The sequence below is a fragment of the Diadema setosum genome, chromosome 20 (genome assembly GCF_964275005.1).
Source record: "Diadema setosum chromosome 20, eeDiaSeto1, whole genome shotgun sequence".
NCBI lineage: Eukaryota > Metazoa > Echinodermata > Echinoidea > Diadematoida > Diadematidae > Diadema > Diadema setosum.
The window spans coordinates 17345405-17373075 of NC_092704.1; the positions used below are offsets into that span (position 1 = coordinate 17345405).

The 27671-nt window shown below is 36.8% G+C and overlaps 1 protein-coding gene across 1 annotated transcript; it reads right to left on the reverse strand.

Moving 5' to 3' along the window:
* Nucleotides 1-6301: 6301 nt before the first annotated feature.
* On the reverse strand, nucleotides 6302-7952 carry LOC140243813 (uncharacterized). Its single transcript, XM_072323481.1, has one exon. It carries the CDS (start codon nucleotides 7850-7852, stop codon nucleotides 6599-6601), a length of 1254 nt encoding a protein of 417 aa, XP_072179582.1. The 5' UTR covers nucleotides 7853-7952; the 3' UTR covers nucleotides 6302-6598.
* Nucleotides 7953-27671: the final 19719 nt, after the last annotated feature.

Here is a 27671-nt window from a genome sequence, read left to right on the forward strand (position 1 = left end):
GTGCTATATATCCAATCGGATCTGTGTGCGAATATTGTCTGTGCATAATATGCATGCTAAACACATGTAAAAGCTGGTTCCAACAGCAGCATTATAAACAAAAGTATTTCCCCTATAAAAACGTTTCCTTTTATCAAAAACAGTCTCCGAAATATAATAGCAATATTCTGTGTTTCTACATAAGAAATACATAAGAAATTGATTTAAACGACGAACACGATATATTTTCAAGTTTTCCCTAATCAAATTATTTGATATCAATAAATGACAAGAAGCCACCAATTAAAACACACACAGTAACCTTTTCTCTGTATATCTCTTTCTCTTTTTTCACGGCCTTCTCCCTGCAGCTCCACCTCCATTTGACCCTGTCATTTTCCTTCATCATCCACATGCTCAACATTTGATCTTGCTAGCATTCGCTCGTCAATCTCCTCTTCAACATTGTACATCCATATTCATACGGAAATGTGATTCTATAAAGCTAAATTTCAGGCTAAATTTACCTATTGTTGCCACCACAAAAGAATGATGTGCCAAAAGAAGGAAGTATGTTGATTGTTTTTCACTATATCAGTGTATCCCTTTTATCAATACTATGATGTTGATGTAATATCTTAGGTGCCTGAATTAGATATTCAGGACTTTATCAAGATACACTGGCCTTTTTTATTACAAAACACTTATCCCATTTGCGCATTTATACGCCCTTACATCTGTTGGTTCAATTTAAACCATGAAACAACAAACTCATTTCCATTGTCATGAGAGAGATTTTACCAAATTTTAACCAGTCATCATATACAGTACATTCCATTTTCTGATGTCTCGTCACTGACAGCTTAATTGTGTGATGATGCGTAGTGTTTCAACTTCCAAAGAGATGACTTCGAAACTGATCTTGTTTTGATTTCGCCAATGTATGGTAACAACACACGACACCATTGCAACAATCATCCCGGTTGCGCATTACATGACTCATAGCTTGCATTGTATGATGACAATTGTTTATACAATGTACTTCGCTCCTAGGAAACTACCGGCTCTCAAACGTAATTTTAGGCATTCAAAGGAAATAGTCACATTCACTGAGAACTTCGTATCAATTACATTGCTAAATGATGAGGGGACGTTAAAGATGCATTCCAGACGATTTTCATAATTTCACATCATGTAGTAATCGACAGCTCCATGTATAGATTTGTGGAAATCATTGTGGTCCTTGAGCAGAGAAAAGATACTCCGAAAAAAAAATCTTAAACAAATTACACTGAACAGTGTTGATGACATATGAGCCTCACATAATTTCAGAAATGTAGCAGTGTAATTCCATTACAATACCACTTACTTAACAAGTTTACCTGTGTAGAATGAATGCATGCCATCTTCTTTTGTTCTGCTTCCTCGAGCCCCAACTCATGCATTCTTATGGTGAGGCTGCCATGTCATCAGCCTTGTTCATTGCAATTTGTTGTAAATTTTGAAAATATTCGTATTCCTGAACCCAATCACTATGAATTCTGAAACTCTGTACTCGGTATAACTAATTTATAGTTGTTCAAATGTAAAAGTCTGAAAATCATCCGGAGGATTCCTTTAATTAATGAATAAAGTTCGTCGAAAGTGGCTTGTTTCGATTTCGTTGCCTTATGACAACTGTAGCCTAAGTTAAAAATATCATGCAGGCACGTTACAGATCCGATCATACTTCAACCACCGAACTTATCCAGAACTGTATCATTACACATATCATAATCCAGACAATACAATCCAAGCATTGCAGATTATGAAGTTTAATTCACACATACCGCATATAGGGCCCACGAATGTTTAGAAAATGTATGTACATTTCTGCATCATTTTGTAGACATGATATGTTTTTATGTCCGGATTCTTGTGCTTGTCTAAAACCTAATTCTAAAAGCGCTTGTCATTTTTTTTTTGTTTGGCACTGGCTATAATTAAGTCGCTATTTTCATGATCGGACGTCACTTCCGGTATAGCTGGAGTGAAAAAAAAAAAACGCCTCGCCTCTTACGGCTGGCTGTACAGTACAACTGCAGAGCTTGAGTTTGAATTGGTTTGAAAGCAGTGTACGCATGCAAGCATGCAGTGTACGAATCTACTTGTATTGAATAGTGGAACCAACTGCCAGTTTTTATAAGGATCAGTACAATATTCTCTGGGTTCAAGGTTCAATGTAAAAATTACCTATTTAAAAATTTGAATTGAACTATTTAAGCCAGGTTGGCGAGCTTACAAATGAAGTCTTGTGTGTGTTCTGTGTTATGTGGATGTGTGTGTGTGTGTGTGTGTGTGTATGTTTTTTCATGTGTTTATGGTCTCATTTTTCATGAAGTCCAGCTTATCTCATTGTCTATACGTTATGTTTAATTGTATTTTGTATAGGGCCCCACTCACAAGCCTGGCTTCTGAAGGGGCCCTGAAAAATCATTCGTATGTAATTCCTGTATTTTATATTACAAAAATTTATGTAATCCTAGATAAACGGTTGGTTTTTTTGGTTTCAAATCAACTGAATTGAATTGAATTGAATACAGATGACACGGCGGCGTCGGCGTTCAGAATCCTCGCTCTATATTTCTTTACCGTAATTTGTTCGTAACATTTCTTGTGGCTATTATAAATGTTAAATGTACAATATCTGACAGTTTAATGAAATTTCGAACCAATTGCGGAAGAAGAGTAGATTATTCCGTTTTAAAAAAACAACAACCGCTTGTCGTAGGTTTGTTTTCACTCTAGCAGCCGAAAAATATCCGGATATCCGACCATGAGATACATTCTCCTAATTTCTCCATGTTTTATTTATGGTGTCATCCAAGTATAATTTGTCCACTTACGAAAAACAGAACCGTTCACTTGACCAAAAAAAAAAAAATGAATACTTGATTTGATTATCTGGTGTTCAAGTAGATCAATTAAAAATTATATTGGTAAAAGGCAGAATCACATTCTGGCCTCAAATTAATCAGAGAGACGAATGAATACGGATGTGTCGGCATGTGTACGTTTTTATGTGATAGCGTAGATGCATATTAATGATAATGTGGAAGTGTGTGTAAGAGATTTCTCGCGTCCACGCTCTTATTAGGTTTGGAAATAACAATATATGCAGTCAAGAGTTGATACGTGCATGAATGATGCACTCGCGCACTCGCACACCTACTCTCAAGACACATTGCATTCCCATATACTGTATATCATGTCCATGCATTCTCAACAAATCTAGTAATTCAGTCATATTTCTCGAATAATTTATATGCCCTTATACAAGGCTTTTTATTCATTTTGTTTTGTTGTTTTTACGTCACACACATTTATAAAGATCTGTTCAATAATCATATTTCAAGCAGTAACACATTGCTGACATAACATATGGGAGACTGATTCACAAACAGTAACCAGTACTATATAGATTCGCAGTACTTCTAACATCAACAACGTACGGAAATTCTGGAACAAAGATTCTATGAATCATCTTTGTTGGGGCTTTATACACAAACATTCATTACAGAATACTTTCCTTCAAGATACATCTGTGCATTCGATTAATCAGAGAGTGATTCTCAGCTAAAGGAACAAAGGAATTACACTAGAATGATATCAAGTACTAGTTATGCGAAGAGATATGAACCACATGTAAGTGGAAATCCGTTCAAGACATATCCCTCTATCTGAGAGTGTTTGATATTCGGTACACAAACGTGTGTCTCTGATGTGTACATCATTTATATTTTAGGTTTTAGAACGTAGCCTAGACATTGACCAAGAACTGGCCTTAAGTACATAATTACTTCACACTTAAAAAAAGTAGTCAAACATGCGTAAAGTCTAGTTTGACTATAATAGATAGTTTCATTGCGCTACCTGGGAAAAAAATGTTTCTGTGCCATTGTACCACCGTAAAAAGAGAGAAGAGCAATCTGATTGTATAGCAATCTGATTGTATAGCATAGTCAGTGACCTGAAGGAAGCGATAGCAGCTCAAGAGTAGTGATTATCCGGCACACAATTCCGGTGGTGTGATCGAGTGATGATATTACCATCATATCCGCGGGCACAGCTCTATTAAGTGATAATGCATGACCTCGTTATTAGATACACACACTGCGCGTTGCAGCCTTATGAACTTTTGTTTTTACCTCCATTTCGAGTCAACAGGCGAGGGCAACAATTCGTGAAAACGCGGGGTGACACACAATCCTTGAATTTCTTTTTACGCTTGACAACCATTCGGCGGCTACTACCCGGATGTGTGCTAAATTATTTTGACGCATGCTATTACGAGTTTTGTTTCAATTCAGTTATCTGTCTCAATTCAAGTTAAAATACCTCGCGTGTAATTGAATCAAACAGACAACTAATCTGTGTTTAAACTTGAACCATACCTCAAAATGATCAAGCAAAGATGGCAATTGCATGCAGCACGTGAAGAACCAATAACAACAACGTCCAGTTTGTACTCGGCGTTTCAGCTTTTGTTAGGATGTAGTCCGTTGAATGATTTAGAACGAGATAATGTATCGGTGGTAATTAGTGCATGTTCTGTCCCACACGAAAGAGAACTGTAAATTATTTACGCAATTTCATTGCCGACCCTTCTGCCGAGACAGCTATAACCACAGAGCATAATGAGATTATGCGATGATGAAAGCCCGTTGCTATAGCTACCGGGCTTCTAATGGATGCGAAGCAGATTGGCAGTTGAGAACGAGAGAGGTTTGCCAGGTCAATAATGCTAATAAGCTCTGGCTGGGAGTTTACAGCACATAGTACCCGATACACTGTATACAAGGCCATTAGGCGAATCCACTTATACAGAAGCCATACGTCTTGTATGACAATCCGGTTGAGTTTCATGCAGGCACACCCGCAACGAATAATTAGTGGACACTCTCACTGTGTATGAACGCCTTGTATGCGCGACAAGATGTCGCTGATGAGAGAAGAGATGTAAGATACAGATATCATTTTTTTTTTCAATGCAGATAAAGCCAATTTATTTTGAACAGAGTTGTTTTAATATCTTCAGATTTAATGTCTTAAAAAGGTCTAAATGTGAAAAAAAAAAAATCAAACTGTACATATGGCTTCTTTTCCTTTAAAGTCAGATCCGACTATAATCCAAATAACCATAATCAACAAGCCGTAAAAAAAAACCCCAAAACAACAACAAGATGTTATATTGCACACGAGCAGGTAGGACATTGCAAGTAGTCCCTTGTTTAAGTCAGATTATTCAGTACGTTTCCATATTTCACATAACACACACTATCTTAGTTCATACATATGATTATGTCACATGTCTGATAGTGATTAGATTGATCTAAGTCACAGTTATGTGCTGTACTAATGAACAGTAGGAAATAAGGGAACGTAATATCATTGTAATTGCACAAAACAGAATTGCAAATATATTTTGACGGGAAGAGATATCTAAATTGTTTGAAAATATATCTACCCATCAACATAGCCATAGAGAAAAACAAAGCATCAAACGAAAAACAAAAGAAAACAAAGCAGCAAGCGAGAAATAAAACAAACTACCGTAAAAACGTGAGCAAATCATTACAAAAAATATTTCGTTGTTCTTTGGTGTAAAAACATAAATATTATATATATGTACACAACGGAAACATTTATCACCACATATTCACACATTGCAGTTGCGAAATATTCACAGCGTATTGAGGAATGCATCAGTCAAGCAGTTAAGCATTGCGTCCCGTTAGAAGTAATTCTTAACTGACTATACCTACAGCCGGACCAATGGCGTCAAATATTTCATAGCACAATGCGGAATTACGTTTTTTTTTTTTGCCCCAGTTTCAAGTTCGTTCTTCACTTAACCTACTTATGCTCACTCGGACCTAATGGTGACAGGATGAAAGATATAATCCAATCGAAAAGGATTCGGTATTGATCAACAACAAAGTAAGATTGAGCTATGCTTCACAAGAGAGAAATTCTCAAGATATGACGTGAATAGAAAAATAGTGACAGACCACGAGAGAGAGAGAGAGAGAGAGAGAGAGAGAGAAGACGAGATGGCAAAGGGTTTTACATTCCAGCATCTGTTTACCGGATCAGCGGCAGTACACGTATTCGATTTCTCGGACAAGAGGCAGCATTCATCTCGTGTTAGCTCCGGGAATGAAATTTTGCATTAATGTTTGGCATATTATTTCCTAGCAAAGACATTTCTTTTTCATGCGAAATTGCCAGAGGCATTGCTTTCCCGACGATTAAGTGCAGTGATAACAAACACAGTGGGTCATATGCCTCTCAATGTTGTTTTAAATACACAAGTAAAATCTTCTCGTATATACAGAGAACGATCAAAAACCTGCACAATATACACATAAAAACTTTCTTACATTTTAGTCATGAAATACACTCGAAGAAATCACTGTCAAAAACATAAACAAAGGAAAGCGAATGACATATGAAACAAAGTATCTAGTACCACGTCCGTATAATTCATCCACAGTTTTTAGGTATGGATACGTTGCACATGCAGTTTCAGCGTAGAAAGGTCCATAATTATGCTGTCATTGGGGTCATGGTCATGTGTTCAACTCCTGGCAAAAGACTTAAGATCCGCAAGGACGTCCGTGAAGTAGTTAGAATTTTGGTTTATCCTCAGCATTTTAGAACTGCAGCTATTGATGATCTTGATGCACCTTGACCAAAACTTGTCTTTGTCGTCCTCGACCAGGAAGGGTTTCAATGGATAACTGATCTCATTCCCCATGTAGCTATAGGATAGGTAGAGGCAAGTAAGTACCATTGCCTGCAGCTCTGACTCACTCTTAACAACGATGTCGCCACCAAGGAGATCACGTACGAGCATATAGACGAAAACAACGTTGGCGGGGTTGAGGAAATTGATGTCCTGCCATCCTTGGATGAGCAACGACCGATCCACAGCTCGGAGCCACATGATCGCGTCATTTGCATCAAAGCTCTTCAGGTAGGGACATCGTCGGCACAGGAAGTTGCCGAGACATTTCAGGAGCTCACTAGTCGAACATTGCAAGATCTTTTTCGGGTTTGTCTGCACTCCAGAGGAGCGAATTCCGTGGCTCGAACTCTTTCTGAAGCCAGTGAGTCCATTTGTTGAGGTGGTGGTAGTGGCTGTTGAGCCTGACACGTTGCTGATCTTACTATGTTGCTTGTGTGCTGCGTGATGTCCATTCTGCGTAGAAGGACAGTGCGAATTGAGGTTGAAGCACGAAAACGACTTTTTTATGCTTGAGTCCAGTGTTTTCGAGTCCTTTTTCTGTGGTGTGAGAATTGCCACACTCTCCGAGTACTGTCGATACATGGCATTGTTCGCATTATGGTTAGAGTGATTTTTAGGCTTAAGCACATTGTTATTCGCTTTATCTGATCCCGTGAGTGACTGCTTACTGCTATTGAAGTTAGAGTCTAGTGAGGTGGTACTTACCCCAGTACTAGCGGTCTTTTTCTTGGAAACGCTGAACATTTTAAGACCTAATGCGCTGATAAACAGGGCGGAGTTGTGTTTGCGCATGGGTCGCTCACCAACGAGATGTATATTTTCCTTGGTACTGGCAACATTTTTGCTGTTATTCAAATAAAGTTCATTAAGATTGCCCACACTGAGCGTTGTTGTGTCTGAATAACCACCGTAGTCACCCCTGTGAGGCTTCGGTGAGATTGACAGTACAGTCCCCATGTTGGCTGGAGAAATGCGTATGCTTAGTGGGTAGCGAAGTTTACTGCAACTGCAGCCGCAGACAGCTGATACCTCGGCGTGCAGTGGAGATAAAATCCCACCAGAGAGGGTAGAACACAGCAACATATAATCACTTCTAGATGTCAATTGCTAGTCACATTTATATCGGTGATGCGGATGATGTCCAAATTGTTGATTACGAGGTATAATCATTTGATTTGGAGACGCAGATGCAACCCACAATACAGTTTAAGACATGCGCTCAGTGGCGTACAGCTGCCGTCGTGGACTACAGGATTACATCTGCCCGAAAGGCGCCGCATCGCAAGCATTTGACGACTGTTGTTGCCAGAGCTGAGTGACGTCACGTTGCCCTGCCCTGCTCTGACTAATAAGCGTGCAAGGAAAGCGAAATGTGATTCATGATGCGCATGCGCTATCGATGTCTTTCCCGAGCACATCTCCCACTTTTCAGCAGAGTGCGTGCTTTATATCCTCACGTTTTCTTGGTACACGGGTTTTGAGTAAGCTGTCTCTTTCGTGTACTGTCTCTCGTCATGAAATTGCTTTTCTCCATCTTCCACCTCCAGTTCAGGTCATTTCTTCTCCCTCTTATTCCACTCTCGCTCTTCTAAGTCTGTTTTTCTCTCACTTATGACACAGATTTTGTCCCTCCTCCAGAGTCTCCCTTCATATAAGTACTTGCTTGGCACATCCATGTATTTGCTCTTTTTGTTCAAGGGACACTTTTCAACAAAATCGCGCATATTCTTAATCCGATCTTTAAAACAAAAAACCAACTAGAACAACTCTTTGTCACATTTCTTTCGGTTAGTATTTAGAATATGGCAAGAGATAAGAGAAGTGCACACTCAGAAAGAGTTGGAAATTGCTAAGTATTCAATATAAAGCAGGTAAAACAAAATCAACGGAAACTCATTTTGCATGAAATCGTTCTGGATTTAAAATGATTAAACTCATATTGTACAAAATTTGCACTTGTTTTGATTGCCCCGCAGAATTTGCCTTGAATCATCCTCAGCACATTTTGATGTACATACAAATGAAAGAAGTATGAATCTACATCATCACCTCCTCTGATATACGAAAATAATTTGGTTGATATCATCTTCAGCTCGTTACGTAGATGATGCCTTCATTTCCAACAAACTAAATGTCCATGCCCAGGATAGTACCAGTGATGAGGATGATTCAGGGCAAACACTGTTGGGCAATCAATTCAGTGCAGATTTTGTACAATGTGGACTTATTATATCCTCTGCTTTGTACATTGTCCAGTGCGTGTATACTTTCAATGTAATTACGTTTAATAAGATTTGTTGAAATGAATTTAATTCTATCAGTTCAAATCAATTGCTAAAATGAAACTATGAGGGTACATATAGGTGTTTATGACAACGTTATCCACAGTGAATTGGACGCAGTGTGCAGGAAATTCGAAACCATCTCAAGTCCCAAGTACAAATATCGATCAAAAAAGCTTCCATCGATTTAATAAACAATGTCATATATACTCTACTGCACTTTCAGAAAGAACGATCATAATTAGGAACTTGTTACCCAGGTGATGTAGTGTCTAGTAATCAATGTTGAGAATGGAGTATGTGGATAACGACTTAAATTGATCTTTGATTGTCGGTATCTCCAGGTTGACTTCAACAATTTCATCTAGATAATTTTCTTGAAAAGGGACAATGACAATCCATGCTGTGAAGTCTGAAAAATAAATACGAAATAATTTTGATATCAATGTTACGATCTAAACAACTCTGTCTGTTTACCTGCGAAAGCATGATTTATTACACATTGGAATAATTTTAAGAGCACCTGAAATTTGTGACTTAATGTAGAAATAAGATCAAAACAATAAAGTCCTAAGGAAAACATGCATTCACTTGTTTGTTATCGTGTTTGTTGTAACGTACGATTGGAAAGACAAGAGTCAACCCTTGCTTTGGGAAATAGTTTATGCAGCATAATCCTCTCCCCCACCCCCCAGTCAATTTGACTTTTTAAATGATGTACATGGTAGTCATATAGGATTAGCAAATGTCATTATGTCTATGCCAATAATATTAAAAGGGCTTGCAAGGCTTGCTACTGTTAAATGAATATTTGATAATATGATGGGAGCTTGTAACTTTCTGTGTAGCAAATAATCAGAAACACTGACTGCAGATTATGCAGCAGAAAAGGAAAATTTATCGCACTTCTGATCTCGTTGCTGACAGTTCCCTGACAGCAAAAGTATAGTATATGCAATTCGTATGTCTTTTTCCTATGCTGATAGGCAATAGGAAGGGAGGTAAATTACTATGAACAGAAACTGTTTAATCAATATGATAAAAAAAACTGAGTGGTAAACAAGGTTTTTAAGCTCAAAGTTATCTTTTTCACTCAAGCATTTGTAATAGTTGTTAGTAATACGTATTTATGAATGATAGATACTGATATCTTTACTCAAATCAATGATTCATTCGTCGGGTTGTTTTCATATTTTAAGGTTTTTAAACTCTAAGATATCTTTTTCACTCAAGCATTTGTAATAGTTGTTAGTAATACATATTTATAGATAATAGATACTGATAAATACTGATATCTTTATTCAAATCAATGATTCATTCATCGGGTTGTTTTCATGTTATCAATCTTGTGTATGTGTGTGTCTGTCTGTCTGTGTGTGTGTTTGTGTGTGTGTGTTCTGTTTCGTTTGCAGTAATTCCAGGCACATTATTTACTAATACACATTATAGAGAGGACAAACACTTGGAAATGAGGGCGTAAGGAGTTGCTTATACATGCACACGCGCGCACACACACACACACACACACACACACACATATATATATATATATATATATATATATATATATATTATTATTATTATTATTACTAACTTCCAGTCAGCTACGTGTTTGAATTATCATACGGAATGCGAGGGAATGGTTTATTACTGTTTGTATCGTATTTGAATAATCGACAAAATATATGTTCAGTCTAAAACTGCAGAGTCGCAACGAATACAAAAAAAAGGGAAGAAATTCTGATGTCCCTCAATGATCCGTTGGTAATTCGGCCCCACTATCAAATTGTAAACTCTTCACGGATAATACAAATATCTTAATTTCTCATACAAATATTTATACCCTTATCTAACCACCATAAGATCTGAAGTGTCTAAAATTCATTCATTGAGCAAATGTATAATTTATCTTTAAGCATTTCAAAAACAAATTACATGTATTGAAAATCATCACAATCACAATATGTTAAATGCAACATTCGTATATTTACGGCACATTCCTTATTGGACAATATCAAATAACTATCCTAGGAATATAATGAGTGTCATTATTATCCTGCAGATGTTCTATTATATAAACTGCGGTATTTATTGTCGTCAAAATCATATTTTAAAATGCATCTTTTCTTCCCTACATGAATCACTGTAATATTGTTTGGGAAAGTTCTAATAAGACAAGACGCAAGGAAATTTTGTTGGTGTTATTGCCAGAAAAAACAACAAAAAAATCAGTATATATTCATAGTCTGCAAGATTATAACATATCAAAGTTAACTTTTCATTAAGTTATTGTGCAGCTGAATCTAAATGATTTATGATAAATTCCGAATTGCTATATTCATGTACAAATATACCAAGAATTTGATGTCGCAGTTCTTTCAAAACTTCTTCGGTTACACCACAAACATTCACTCATGCACTACACAATACTCAACAGATTTCCACTTTCAAAATCCAAAAATCCTAACAGTATACAATCAGTCAGGCACTACAGACCAGACATGTGGAATGTTTATTAGTATCTGCTTTCTATCAAACGCAATACACTGATTGAAATACGTAATTACCCTTTATGCATAATTCACACACAATCTTGTCTAGTTACTAGTACTCGCCTCACACCTTCAGTGTTATTGTGATAATATTGATGAAAACTGATATATGGGTTATTCCATACCAATAGGGTCACAGTGGTTAAATGCCCTCTACTATTAGTTTCGTCATGTCATTGTTTTCAAAGTACAAGCCATACAGTAATTTTACTCTTGAGTAATATAATTCAGGTAAGTATCTTCCTTTTTGATGGAAAATAAGATTTGATACTGCAAAGTACCACAGAAAAGGTGCAAAATCATGACATTTTGAGGCAAAATTGTTTGACATTTTTACTGTGATACCAGTTTGATGCATTTACAGCTGTAATTCCTGTAAAAATATATTTGAATGACTCAACAATGATAGAAGGCAAGTAAATTTTGAATTCTATAAACAAAATCACACGTCAAACGATGGTACTTCTTGCACGAGTGAATCTCAAAAGTTAAATTCCTCATGTAAGATTCGATGTCCCGAAAATTGCTTACACGAGGAAACTTTACTTATGATGAAGAAATCCATATTAAGCACAATGTTGAACTGTTTCTACTCACATAGTTTTAAAGATTTTGAGAGAGAATTTGCTGAAAAAACAAAAACAAAAATGAAAAATATTCTGTAATTCCCTTCTTGTTAGCCTCGCTGCTTCTATATATAGCACCGCACCATTACAAAGAATTCGAAATACAGTTGCTAGGCTTATGACCCTTACAAAAAGATTTGACCACCTAACTCCAGTTCTTCAATCCCTCCACTGGCTCCCCATACATCAGCGTATCACCTTTAAACTCCTTCTCATTGTTTATAAGATATATAATATTATTACCCCATTTTATCTCAAAGATTTGAATCCTCTCCGCTCCTCCATTAACCCGCTCTCTCCGTCCTTTCTCCACTCTGCAATTATCACATGGTCCCCGCACCTGAGCCCGTTATGGTGATAGGGCTTTTTCTGTCATTTCTCCATCTCTCTGGAATAAACTTTCTCTTCATCATTCGAAATGTTGAAAGTATAGATCAGTTTAAATCATTGCTTAAAACTTATCTATTTAATCAATCCAATTTTTTGTTTGTGTTATAATATGTACATAATGCTGCATTTTAATGTAATATTTTCGTATCAATGCGCTTAGAAACATCAGTATTAAGCACTATATATGTATCATTTATTATTACTGATATTGCCAATTGTAATTTTCACAGATGGCTTTGGTGACCCGCGAAATGTTACGTCGGGGCATATTGATAGCTCATTTTTTGGTATCTTATTACTATAACAATTGCACCTCTTTCGCGTAATTTGCAATGTAGCTGTTGTTTCTGTGTAATAGATATCAAAACTGACCATTGTCAGTGTTAGTTTTGAAAAAAAAAAATGCCGAATGAATATTTGGTGTCCCATTACACGAGTAGCCTTGTTGAATCTTTTTCCTGGCCGGAAATTCGAGTTGTGCGATTCCTGAATAGTGTAATTATTATTTTTTTTATTTCAAAACGAACTCTTATAATGAACCAAACTAGTGTATGAATAGGTAGAGATGTCAGAATGGAAGGTTCCTCGTGTTCGCGGGACACCGTGGTGCTCGCTTACACGAGGAACCGTGTTCCCCCCCCCCCCCCCCAACACACACTGCTATTTTGTTAGCTGACTTGCTTTATTTCTAGTTAAGAATGTTAGTTTTTACTTACTTTTAAAGGAATTGCTAAACATGAATGTTTTTAACCCTTGTTTAACAAAAAAAAATGTTTTCTTATTTTATTGTCAAAATAACAATGTCACAATTGGGTACTTTATTTAACTACCCATATTACATGACCCCAGCACAAAATGACACATAATGCACATGCTGCACGCGCACAGCACTGCCTTGCATCTTTCTCCCACTGTTGAAAAATCTACCTTTTGTGACAGACAAACCTGTGCTTACTTTCCCATTAGGCTGTCAGCCTAGTCAAGCCATGCTGACGGTCTTCTGCTTTCTTGTTGAAACAAATATATTACCTTTCATGATTTATACGGCCATAAATGTTTCTTATAGTAATCATTCTGTGGTATGATATAAGATTATGAATTTCTTTTTTTTTTTTGCTATTTGGTTATGTTTTGTTTAATTCTTTACAACAATGTTACACCATTGTGTTTTGACTTGAAAAGCAGAATAAATGCAAACAAGCAACAACACACACACACGCAAACACACGCACACACATATATAATATATATATATATATATATATATATATATATATATACTAAATGTCTACGTCACACACATATAGACATAAACATATACGCCTGTGTTAAATCTGTACAAATAGACGAGTATGAGTACCTTTGAAGTACATTCTAGTGTCACAGGCAAAATATCACACTGCGAATTACGCACGTAAGCACACTATCGCGTATTTACCTGGTGCCCTTTTCGAGACGAGCGTGTTGCACATCCCTCAATGTGGGTGTGCTTGCCTGTACATAATGGCGCTCCGCATTACGATGAGTGCTCGCATCACATTATCCCGGCCGTCCCCAGCCGTATTAACGTGTACACGTTCAGTTGTGATGTACTGTATATTTGCGTGTCATCATGATAGGGTGCCTACTACACAACATGTAAATATACAAACATTGCATTGCTTAAGATCATGCTCTTTATGCATGATACCAGCAGCTCAGCTGTGACGTTTAGATAGGTTTCCTCTTGTTCATGTTACTTACTGTATACAGTTTATATAACACAGGCCAAAATGAAGGAAACAAGAAAACGCTTGATCAACGCACATTATTTTAACCAACAACTAATATCATATTCAGTATGGAATCTTGTGTTAAATTTGTGTGTACATCAGACAATACTCGGCTAATGAATCATCAGAGATAAAGCAGTTTCAGATTTTTTCCATTTTGATACTTAACCCTTCTCCTGCATGACATTGGTTTTGATAAGTAGGCCCCCATCATTTGAACATTAAATCACGTTCGATGCTTAAAGTGGCATGCAAGAGAAACCGGCAGGTTAAGAAGGTCGTTGGCTGATATGCATTTCTCCTCCGCATAGTTTATCATTGCAAAATATATGCCTACTGAGAAGCTGCAGAGATCATTACTTGCAGTGCTTGTAGAATATCTTTTATGATGCAAATGCGAATGACATATCCCTTTTAATTACTAGTGTTGGACAAAGCGGTATACAAATAGATTTAGATATAAGTGATTGTAAATCCAATAAAAGGAATAAATCGAGAAAAAAGACGGTTTCAGTTTATTTAGAACACCAATGATATGAACAATGAATCTTCTATTCTTCTGGTAACAGTTCGTTATTCCGAAGATTTGTTATTCCAAAGGTTTTTTATTCCGAAGGTTCGTAATTCGAAATTGAAGTAAGGTTCGTTATTCCGAAGTTTCGTTAATCCCAAGATGATATTTGAAGAATTGTAGGCCATGGGATCAAAGGGCAGAGGTCAAAGGTCAAATGAAAATTCTCAAATCCCCGAATACCAGCGTTTTTAAAACAATTACACATCACCCCTACACACAAAGGAATGTCTATTAATAGATAGAAACACATACAATATACCTACTTTTTGACGAACTGGAATACAAACGTAATTTTTAATAGTGTTATCGATACAAAAACTAAATTGTTTTCTGCTCCTCCATATGCCACCCTTTTCCCTCTTATATATCTTTATTAGGAGGAGCCATTTTTCGTCCCAAAGTAATCAATTTTTTGAAATAATGAATCTCTTTCTATGTTTGGATTAAGGAACCTTATTTCATTTCAAAGTAACAAACTCTATTACATTTCGGATTAACAAACCCTGTTTCATTTTCGGATTAACGAATATTTGGAATAAATGAACCCGATTTCTTTTTTCGGATTATCGACCCTTCGGATTAGCGAATTCTATTTCTTTTTCGGATTAACAAACCTTCGGAATAACGAACCATTTTTTTATTTTCGAATTAACGAATCTTCGGAATAACGAACCTTATTGTATTTTCGGATTGACGAATCTTTGGAAAAACAATCACTTGAAATAACACCACGATTGTTCGGTTAATGAAAGTGTTTTTTGTTCGTTTTTTTTTTTCGGATTAACGATCTCTATAGGTAACGGAACTTGTGTGTTTCTGAATTTATACGAACCTTGTTGCGGAATAACGAACTTTGTTGCGGAATATTTTTTTTTTTTTGATTAACGAACATTCGGAATAACGATATTCATTTACCTCCAAAGTGCTGTGTTTATGTACAGATTCCATTCCCACCAACTCCCCACCAACCTGTTAAATATGTACCGTTTTAATTCGGCTATTCATAGTTATCCAACCAGAACCTCGACAAAATAAAATGTTCACCTAGAAAATCCAAAAACTGTCCTTGCCCACCGATACATACGACATGCTGGTCCTGACGTCTGGAATTATTTTTCTCAGGAAATACGACAGTGCCAATCTAAGCATACTTTTGGAAGACAAGTAAAGAATACCCTTCTTTACAAATAATAAAAAAAAGAATATGTTCAAGCAATACCATTTCCATGGTTCTTGCCTACACCTCCAGGTTTACATATTTATTTTGTCATACGTATATCACGTACATATGGCAGCGAGTCTTATGTCACCAGAATTATCAATCTTGTTTACCTTTAACCACCATGATGTAGAGTATCCCTCTTCTTACTTTTCCTCTCTATCTTTCTTTCTTTCTCTTTCCTTCTCTTATTTCCCTATCTATGAATCCATTGAACGTGCATAATACATTTTTATGATGTTTATGTACAAAACAATGTGTAAGTTGCAACTGATTGACAAATTGCCCTACATCGACGTGAATAAGCACTGAATCGATCAGTGTTTTAGTAGTAGCCATGATAAAGAAAAATCATGGGCGTACATACTCGAGTAGGATTCGAACCTACGACCTCCTGATCACCGGACAGGCGTCATCTCCACTAGACCACCGAGCTTTCACCCGACAGCAAGTGTTGGTTCTAATCCTTATAGCATGCAGCGGGTACTGCGTAATTAATCAAATTCATGAATTTAAATAATGTGTAAGTTATCCCTACTGGACGTCCCAGCCAAGCTTTTCATAGCTTATGACGATCCACACAATGTGGTATGATATCATATTTCATGTAAAACTATGTCCATATTTGTGAATAATGTATGTAGGACCTATATGCATTTTGTGAATCCATCAAATCAAATCAAAAACGAACATTACCCATTTTGATGATTGACTGTATCGTTGGACTTGCAAGGAACCACCAAGGCAAGTGCATTTAGTGAAGAAAATTTATTAGATCGAACTGCTACATAATCATGAGACATAAGGTAATGTTAGCTGCAAGTCCGGTAGGTAATTACAATCGTGGAGATTTCGGGAAAGAACAAATAGATACACGCATTTCTTAAAACCAGCAAAATGTTGATACATGTGCTCGTCTCTCTTATTCGTTTTAACCCCCTCATTCTCCACATGAATTTGTCATAGATGTTCCTTCTGTCTCTTTCTGATTTATCTCTGTGTATTTCTACCACTTCATTTTCTGTTCGATTTTCTTAGTGTTTCTGTTTTTCTTGTATCTGCTACATATTTATGCTATTATTACCTCCGCAAGGCAGTAGGTTATGTTTTCATCGCTGTTGGTTTGTTTGTCTGTTTGCAAAATAACTCAAAAAGTTGCGAACGGATTTGAGTGAAACTTGCAGGAAAGGAAATTTGGTAGTGATCCTGGGATTTTTTTTTTTTTTTTTTTTTTTTTGCATGTAAGGTTAATGAACTTGGGAGTTCAAGCTGCGCGTATCGACTGGAGGTTTACATACGAACACCAAAGTTCTGTCTCTGCTTCTGCTGCTAATATCACTCAAGACACAACATTACTGAGTAAAATGTATCCTAGTTAAACTGAGTACAGAATCTTTTTAAATGATAAATCATAATGGACCGTATGTATGCTGTTGAAAATGATGTACAATTTATAAGCTGTGAGAAAAAATATTCACGACGAAATAATCTTATAAATCCATAACGTTCAAAATGTCTTTCTCTCCCTGTGTTCTTAATGATAGTGGGGATTGAATATGATCTATTGATTTTTTTTTTTAATTGATATAACTATAATAAGTGAAAGTGCAATAGCCATTAATGGTACCAAGCAATACTATTTGTCGATATGTGGCAAAACGTAAATGTGTTACAAGTAATTATTTTTGAAATGACATACTCTTCAGTAGCCGGTGACATTATACAAAACTATTAGACAGGGTGATGCTTCGATTTACTTATTCTGAGATAATGATTCTTATGAATCCGACGAAAGGGCACATGAATGATTAACATTAGGTTAAACTTTTCTTCAATTTGTCTGTAGCGAATCTGTAGCGAAAAAAAAAATTGTAAGACCGCAACTGCTATCCACCCCCCCCCCCCCAATACGGTCAATTATACACATATATGCTTGTTCCAGATTCCTATGTAGAGATACCCCTTTTAATGATGGAAATGGATTAGGATTTTTACCCCCTATTACGGACATTTGGAAGAGAAGCCATAAAAAATACCCCCTATTTCAGGGTATTGGGAGGGAGGCAAGCAAACTTGCCCCCATATTGCATGTTTTTGGAAGGGAAGCTTTTTTTGGGGGGGGGGGTGGGGGGAGGGGCAAAAACTCGACGGGGGCAGATTTATGTGACAGTGTGATATCCTTGGCGAGGGAGCGAAACGACCGAGCCGGGGGTGTGGGAGGGGGTACAGCCCCTCCCACGGTTGGGACTTTTTGTAAAAACAGAGTATAAAAGTCGCGTTTATAGAGCATTTAAAAACAAATTCATTGGGAATTAAACATAGTAAAAAAATGCGAAGGACTATGATCACAACTTATGAAAACTATTCATTTTACTAAGTACGGGCAGAACGAGAGAGCGCTTCGGAATGTATATGGTAGATTTTCACGGTTGATCAATTATATTCTGTATTATTGACTCAAAATAACAGAAGTAACATTTGTCGTGCAATATCCTATCAGAAACATTTATTCATACACATTTATATGCGCGAACGACGCGAGAGAGAGCTCAAAATCATCGTAATGTGTAAAGTGATATACGCTTATTAGCCAATATATGTATAATTCTTTGAGCAGTATAGATATCACTTGCAAGTATAGTGCTAAGGTTAAAATATCCCTTCATGACTGATGAGCACTGTGTGATGAATAATTTTGGCATAAGTTTACTCTCTTTTGTTCTGGCATTTTAGCACATTTCTCTCATCGTCCATTTCACGTTATTGTGAAAGAGTCCTCTCTAAAAAAAAAAAAAAAAAAAAAAAAAATCGAATGAAAATGTTTACTCTTGAAGGAGTGAATAACAGAACAGTGTGAATTCTGAGTGAACATTTTCATTTTCACTCATTTGGGAGTGACCTCAGGGATCACTCCAAAATCTTCGAGTGGTCCCTGAGGTTACTCTTAAATGAGTGAAAATGAACATTTTCACTCAAAATTCACGTTGTGGATCGAACTTCTTTCTCAGTTTTATAGCAATTCAGTTGAAATTTTGGATATTAGATAAATGTAATCTGTAATTGTGCAGGACGCATGTGAATAAATCTGTTGTCATAGCAACAACAGTTTTTCGAAACCAATCATATACACACACACACACACACACACAAAAAAAAAAATCTGGATTGACCAAACTCCCTGAGTGTTTTAGTATTTGACTTGAATTTTGGCGCATGTGACTACTACAGTATATAGATGTTTAGAGCACATCTTCTTTCGATTTTGAACAATGCGTTGCCATAGTAACTGCATTTTTCACCGTAAAGAATATATACAATACTATTGTGGATTCAGCTAACTCCCTCAGTCTTTGAGCATATGGCTTGGAATTTGGCACATGTGACCGCCATGGTACGTAGATGGGCAAACTTAATCTTTCGTCATTGTTGAATAATGAGTTGCCATGGTAACAACATACTTTGAATGAAAATCATATAAAATACTGTGGATTCAGTTAACTCCCTCAGTTTTTTTTTTTTTTTTTTTTTTTTTTTTAGCGTTTGGCTTGAAATTCAGCGATTTGGCACATGTGACCGCTATTGTATGTTGATGTGCGAACTTAATCTATCGTCATTGTTAAAGGGATCGTACAACTTTGGTTGAGATCTAATTTCAGGTTTCTTACATTTTTGGTGAGATAATGAGAAACTTCTTATGAAATATGAAAGAGCATGGACTTCTACGAGGAATTCAACGTTTATTTGATAAAAATTGGTCTTGAAATGGCTTAGATATCCCAAAAAGAGTGATTCTAATAAAATGTGGGACCCACACTTCATTACGATCGCTTTGTTTTACTTTTTTTTTTTGGACGTTTCAGTCGTTACAAACCCGATTTCCATCAAAAATAATAAACTTTGTATTCCTTTTAAAATGGTATGCTTTGTACTATATCATAAGTGTTTTCTTGGTATCTCGCAAAAAGTTAAAGCCCAATTCTCATCTCCACCAATACTGTACCATCTCTTTAAACAATGTGTTGCCATGGTAACTGCAGTTTTTTTTTTATCAAAAAGCATACAGAAATATTTAGGACCCAGCTTACTCCCTCAGTCTTTGAGCATGTGGCTTTAATTTCGGCACATGTGACCACTATGGTACATAGATGTGCAAATTTAATCTTTCATCACAGTTGAACAATGCGTTGACATAGTAACAGCATATTTTGAATGAAAATCATACAAACATACTTTTTATTCAGTTAACTCCCTAAGTCTTTGAGCGTTTGGCTTGAAATCTGGCACATGTGACTGCTAAGCACATGTGTAAACGTAATCTTTCGTCATTGTTGAACAATGCTTTATTATGGTAACAACATTTTTTTTTACTAAAATGCATACCAAAATATTGTAAATTCAGCTACCTCTCTCAGTCTTGGAGCATGTAGCTTGGGATTTGGCACATCTGACTGCTATAGTACAAAGATGTGCAAACTTAGACTTTCGTCATTGTTTGAAAATGCGTTGCCATGGTAAAAGCATATTTCGAATGAAAATTATACAAAAATACTATACAAAAATAACTCCCTCAGTCTTCCAGCATTTGGCTCGAAATTTGGCACATGTTACCGCTATTTGTTTGTTTGTTTGTTTGTTTGTTTGTTTGTTTGTTCATTTTCCATCTGAGAAGATGGCTGGATAGCCCATATTCAGCTATGTTAAGCTGGTCTCTCATGGGGTCCAGTTGGATGTGAGGTGGGACCACTTCACCGGGTTAAACACCCTGCTCTTTGCGATGAATAAATGAAGTGGGATCTTTTACGTGCATGAGTTGTTACTCTCTCATACACGGGACCTCCATGTTATGTCCTATCCGAGGGACAGAGTGTTTTGCCTCTTGCTAGAGGGGACGGTATGCTCACACACATCATTGCTCAGTCCAAACTCGGGTTCGAACCCGAACCCGGGCCGCGTGATCGTGAAGCAGACGCGCTACCGACTGAGCCAACTCACCGCCTATTGTAAGTCGATGTGCTTAATCTACCATCATTGTTAAACAAAGTGTTGCCATGGTAACAACATTTTTTTTTTCAGTAAAAAGCATACAGAAGTATAGTGGACTTGGATTTATTCACAATTAAAAAAAAGCGTGCTGCACAATAACACATAGCATTTATCATATATCCAAAATTTCAACTGAATTGCTTTAAAACTGAAAGAGTAGTTCGATCCACAACATTTTTTTTTTTTTTTTACAAATTTGCAATTGCCACGGCAAGGCATTATGCGATGCTAGCAAAAAGGTATCGTGCACATCTTCATTTGATAGCAGTCACACATGCCAAATTTGGAATTAATTGCTCAAAAAATGAGAGAGTAGTTCGATCCAATTTTTTCTGAGAATATGCTGTTGCCATGGCAACGCACTATGTGATAAAAACAAAAAAGTAGGCATTATTCGATAATAACAAAAAAAAAGGTGTCTCGCATATCTACCTTTGATAACGGTCACACATGCTAAATTTGGTAAATTTTGGGGATCGAGTGCTCAAGAAATGAGAGAGTAGTTCGATCCAGAACATTTGTAATTTTTTTTCAAAAAAATTGCCGTTGCCATGGCAACGCATTATTGAATACTAACGAAAAAGAGGTCTTTAACATCTTCATTTGATAGCGGTCACACGTGCCAAATTTGGGGTCAATAATTGCTCAAAAAAGGAGAGTAGTTCGATCAACAACTTTTAAATGAAAAAATACCAATGCCGTTGCCCTGGCAACGCACTATGTGCTAAAAACAAAAAAGGTGTCTTGCATATTTACCTTTTTGATAGCTGTCACAAATGCTAAATTTGGGGTCAAGTGCCTAGGAGAGAGTAGTTCGATCCACAATATTTGTAAGATCTTTTTAACAATTTGCCGCTGCCATGGCAACGCATTATTGAATACTAACGAAAAAGATGTCTTTCACATCTTCATTTGATAGCGGTCACACATGCCAAAATTGGGGTCAATTGCACAAAAAAATGAGGAAGTAGTTCGATCCATAAGTTTTTAATGAAAATATGCCGTTGCCATGGTAACGCATTATGTAATAATAACAAAAAAGGTGTCTCGCACAACTACCTTTGGTAGCACTCATACATGCTAAATTTGAGGTCAAATGCTCAAAAAAAATGAGACAGTAGTTCGATCCAGAACATTTGTAAGATCTTTTCAAAACATTTGCCGTTGCCATGGCAACGCATTCAAAATTCAAGATTCAAGATTCAAATTTATTTTCACTTCCATCAATAAACAAAGAAATAATATACAATGCATATGTACAGGATATTTGTAATGATTGCAGAATGTGATTTAACAGAGTACATATGAAAATGAGTAGCAGATGAAAAAAACGCCCATATACATGAAGCGTATAATACAAGTTAACTAAGGATGGAGATGGAAATGGAGGGTCCCACTAAGCATTATTGAATACTAATGAAAAAGAGGTCTTTAACATCTTCATTTGATAGCGGTCACACGTGCCAAATTTGGGGTCAATTGCTCAAAAAATGAGAGTAGTTCGATCCACAATTTTTTAATGAAAATATAGCGTTCGCGTGCCATGGCAACGCACTATGTGATAAAAAAAGGTGTCTTTCACATCTACCTTTGATAGCTGTCACAAATGCTAAATTTTGGGTCAAGTGCTAAAAAAGGAGAAAGTAGTTCGATCCACAACATTTTGTAAGATTTTTTTTATTTGCCGTTGCCATGGCAACGCATTATTGAATACTAACGAAAAAGAGGTCTTTAACATCTTCATTTGATAGCAGTCACATATGCCAAATTTGGGGTCAATTGCTCAAAAAATGAGAGAGTAGTTCGATCCACAATTTATTTTTAAATGAAAATATGTCATTGCCAATGGCAATGCACTATGTGATAATAACAAAAAAAAAAAAAAGGTGTCTCGCACATCTACCTTTGGTAGCGGTCACACATGCAACATTTGAGGTCAAATGCTCAAAAAAGAGAGAGTAGTTCGATCCACAATATTTGAAAGATCTTTTTAAAAAATTGCCGCTAGCATGGCAACGCATTATTGAATACTAACGGAAAAGATGTCTTTCACATCTTCATTTGATAGCTGTCACACATGCTAAATTTGGGGACCAGAGCTCAAAAATGAGAGAGTAGTTCGATCCACATTTTGTAAGATTTTTTTTTTTTCAATTTGGTGTGCTATGGCAACGCATTAGTGAATACTAACGAAAGAGATGTCTTTCACATCTTTATTTTTTGAAGATGATTTTGATAGCGGTGAAGATTTTTTTTTTTTGATAGCGGTCACACGTGCCATATTTGGGGTCAATTGCTCAAAAAATGAGAGAGTAGTTCGATCAACAATTTTTCATGAAAATATGCCGGTTGACATGGCAACACATTATGTGATACTAACGAATAAGGTGTCTTGCACATCTACCTTTGTTATCGGTCACACGTGCCATATTTGGGGTCAATTGCTCAAAAAATGAGAGAGTAGTTCGATCAACAATTTTTCATGAAAATATGCCGGTTGACATGGCAACACATTATGTGATACTAACGAATAAGGTGTCTTGCACATCTACCTTTGTTATCGGTCTCACGTGCCAATTTTGGGGTCAATTGCTCAAAAGATGAGAGAATAGTTCAATCAACAAGATTTTTCAACGGTAAATTTGGAAATTTTCACATTTGTGGTCGACGTGTTATGACATTAAATTCTTTGCAGTAAAAATGGAAATTTTGACATTCTGATTTTGTGGTCGACGTGTTATGGCATTTGTGGTTAACCGATTTTGACATCTGTGGTTGACGTGTTATTACATTAGTGGTCGTTATGACATTTGTGGTCGACGTGTTATGACATTTGCAGTAAAAATGGAAATTTTGACATTTGTGGTCGACGTGTTATGGCATTTGTTGTTAATCCGATTTTGACATCTATGGTTGACGTGTTAGTGGTTAGTGGTCGTTATGACATTTGTGGTCGACGTGTTATGACATTAGTGGTCGTTGTGACATTTGTGGTCGACGTCTTAAGACATTTGTAGTTGTTTTGACATTAGTGGTCGATTTTGACGTTAGTGGGCTCTACAGACCCCCTATTGCCAAAAAAAAAAAAAAAAAAAAATCGGGGTATAGATGAATACCTGAGTGAGGGAGGGGCTGCTGATCTATGATTTTAACAAACACGTTGGAAAAAAGGAACCATCGGGAATCGAACCTGTCATCTACTGCCATCTTTGAATGTTTGAATGAATGAATAGCGCCTTTGAATGTTTCTACAGATGGCGCTATACAAATGCTGCTTCATTATCATCGTCATCTTCACCCCTCTGTCGAGCTGGCGACGTATTTTTAGCCTAAACCAGTCCTTGATTGTCAGTCAACAGAGGGCGCGACGGTGTGGTACTAGCACGTAGTCGACGACAAAGACGTCTAGAAAGAAACCTCCGAATAGAGGCGTGGAACCGGGCGTGGAAAGACAGTTGTCTGTTATCAAATCTCGAAGTTCCATTGGTTGAGCACCAGTGTCAATCAAAACGCATCCAAGAGATGGAAAGAATTCTAGTCTACTCTCCTACAGGTATGATACAGATTGTCTTTCTATAAAAACGGAATTTCCCTGCCTCTTTCACATTATTATAGTATTTTGTCATTCTTACCCATTCATTTTGAGGTGTTTTATATCTTACTTTACAACAAATAAAAGAATGATAGTAGTCAAAGCAACTACATGCATTTGAAAATTCATGAGGGTTCTGCACGTGGAAACTTCTCCAAAATTAGGGCCTACTGCCGAATGCAAACTTTCACTGTTGTAAAGTCTACGAGATATTCATAGTGATTGTCAGTTTTGAAAGTGTAATTGATGACATTTCTCTCATTGATCATTTTTTCATATTGAATCTATAAAGTTATTTGCTAAACATCAATAAAATCTGCCGTCAAGATAACAATCTCTATTGCCAAGCACCATCGACATTAAACATACATCTCCTGACGTTTTCTTGGGTGATCACAACACTGTCATAAGAAAATCCGTCCGTGGTACATTTCCTGTGAGAGGGAAAAGAGAGGATCTGCGACACAAAAGAATTCCTGCAAAGCCAAAGTACCAAGGGAAATACGGTGCATTCTTTGCAATCACGAAATTACGAGACGCCAGTCTTACAGAAGGCTCAATGATGACGGTACAGGTATACTAGTAAAGGGAAGTCGACCCTGATTACAATTTCCACACAAATTTGTAGATGAGGATATCTCTTCTGTCCATTCGGAATGCATGGCTATGCAGAAAAATGTGAAGCTAAATTAAATAACACCAACAAGCTAACCTTTGTGCATGATGCACAAAAAACGACAAATTAGGAAAGTGGAGCCCAACACGCAAAATCTATGACTGAGTCTAAAGCGCAAGATCCGTGTGAAGCGTCTGACACCGTTTTTTTTTCCAGAATATCTCGTTTAGAGGAAAGCAATTGTTGATTATGTAGGTACTTATTTATTTAGATCTGTCAGAAATAAACTCAACCCAAATTTCTTGACAAGATTTTATTAATACTGTGTTCTTTCATTTTCTTTGTCGAATGTATTCGAAGTATCCTTAATCCAAAAACAAAATAAAGTTCAAATTCCGAAAATGAATGATAAACTTCTTTTAGAGACCGAAGACTGTGATATAGCAAAAGGTATGATGTTACGCAATGAAAATTGAAAAATAAAAAACAAAAAGCAAAACAGGCATATATACCATAGAGAGCGAGATGTGGAAAATATACAAACACCCCGATGCACTCACTGGCGAACTGGAATACAATCTTGCAATTTGCAAATATTGTATTGTTAATGGAAACAAACAGACATCATTATGATGAGCCATGTATGCCCTAGAAACAATTATTACAAGAAGGCAGCTAAAGGCTCCCTTCCCCCCCCCCCCCAAAAAAAAAAAATGACGCATGTGCGTACTGATGATACCATCTGAAAAACTACTGTGTACACCCTTTATCATTTTCACCACCTTCCCACCCTCATATAACTAATCTAAAGAAACGATGACCCCCCCCCCCTCCTTCCCGACAGTCCCTAGGCGACACATCAAATTGTTAGACTGCTTTGCTTAGAGTTGCATTTTTCTCAATCTGCTATATCATCAAGAAGTCTTCCGTGGGACAGATGCTTTCGATAAGACCCCTCAAAATAAATACATGACACGGTTGTAAATAAAGGGTGCCGAAAATGGAGGGCAACCGTGACAACATCGATTAAGCGTCGATTAAACTTCTTGAATGAGTAAAGTGGTATTACGAGTTGATGAATTACCCAAGGATGCTGTGGGATGAATCGATTTCGTCACCGTTGCAGGGTTTTTTTCGTTACCAAGAGTCATGAGCTTTCGATTCGAGGGCTCCAATACACGAGGCGACTGTAAATAAAACGTGACAAAAAGGACTACAACAACGGTGACGAAATCATTTCGGCCTAAACATAGTTGGGAGATGCAAGAATTCATGCCACTTTGCTGAGAATTGCATGCTTGTTAATATACGAAATTAAGCAGTCCTCCATGAGATACGTCCTTTGGTTTAAGGGCTTTTAGTACGTAAGAAAGATCTAAATATGGGCGTCAAAAAGGGCGAAAACGGTGACAAAATTAATTCCCCCAAGAATATGCTTAGGTAATGTATCAACCCGTGATACCACTTTGAGTAGAATTGTGTAATATGACGAGATTTTATCAAGGAGAAGTGTGCGTTAAATTAGAATGCTAAAATACATGAGAAGGTTGTGAATAAAAGGTGACGGCAACCATTACGAAATTGATTTGGTCCAGAATATGCTCAAGTACTATTAGCTGTCGTACCAGTTTAGAATTGCGATATCAAGAAGTTTCCACCAAGAGACATGTGTTATGGGTCAGAGGAATCAAAATGAGACACAAAAACGGTGAAAATGGTGACGTCACAACCGTAACATAAATCTCATGTTAATTGGAGGTTATTTGTTACCATCACCCATTAGGAGGAGTGCAAATCTAATATAAAACTGTTAGTGTACCAATATAAAGGGCGAAACTGCTTTCGTCATCCTTACCGCCTGCTCTTACTGCCCTTCTACTACCCAATGGGAAATGTCAATTCGGCACCTTAATGAAAGGATATATCGAATGGAGATAACCTCTTTTTATTGCCTATTCAAAACCGTACATCCTTGGAGCTATGACAATTCTCTACTTTGCTTCGCCATATTCTGGGAAACTTATTTCGTCGGAAAAATTATATTACAAATTCTAACCCAACTACATTAATCATTTCTTTGAAGAAACTCTAGATATCGCACATTGAGTAACTTGATATAACGGCCTACAGTGCAATTCTAAAGCGTGTTTAGGGAAGAATCGGTTTTGTTACCGTGATATTTTATTTACAGCTTTTTCTTGTATTTTACGCACGTTTAGAACCGTAACATACAATC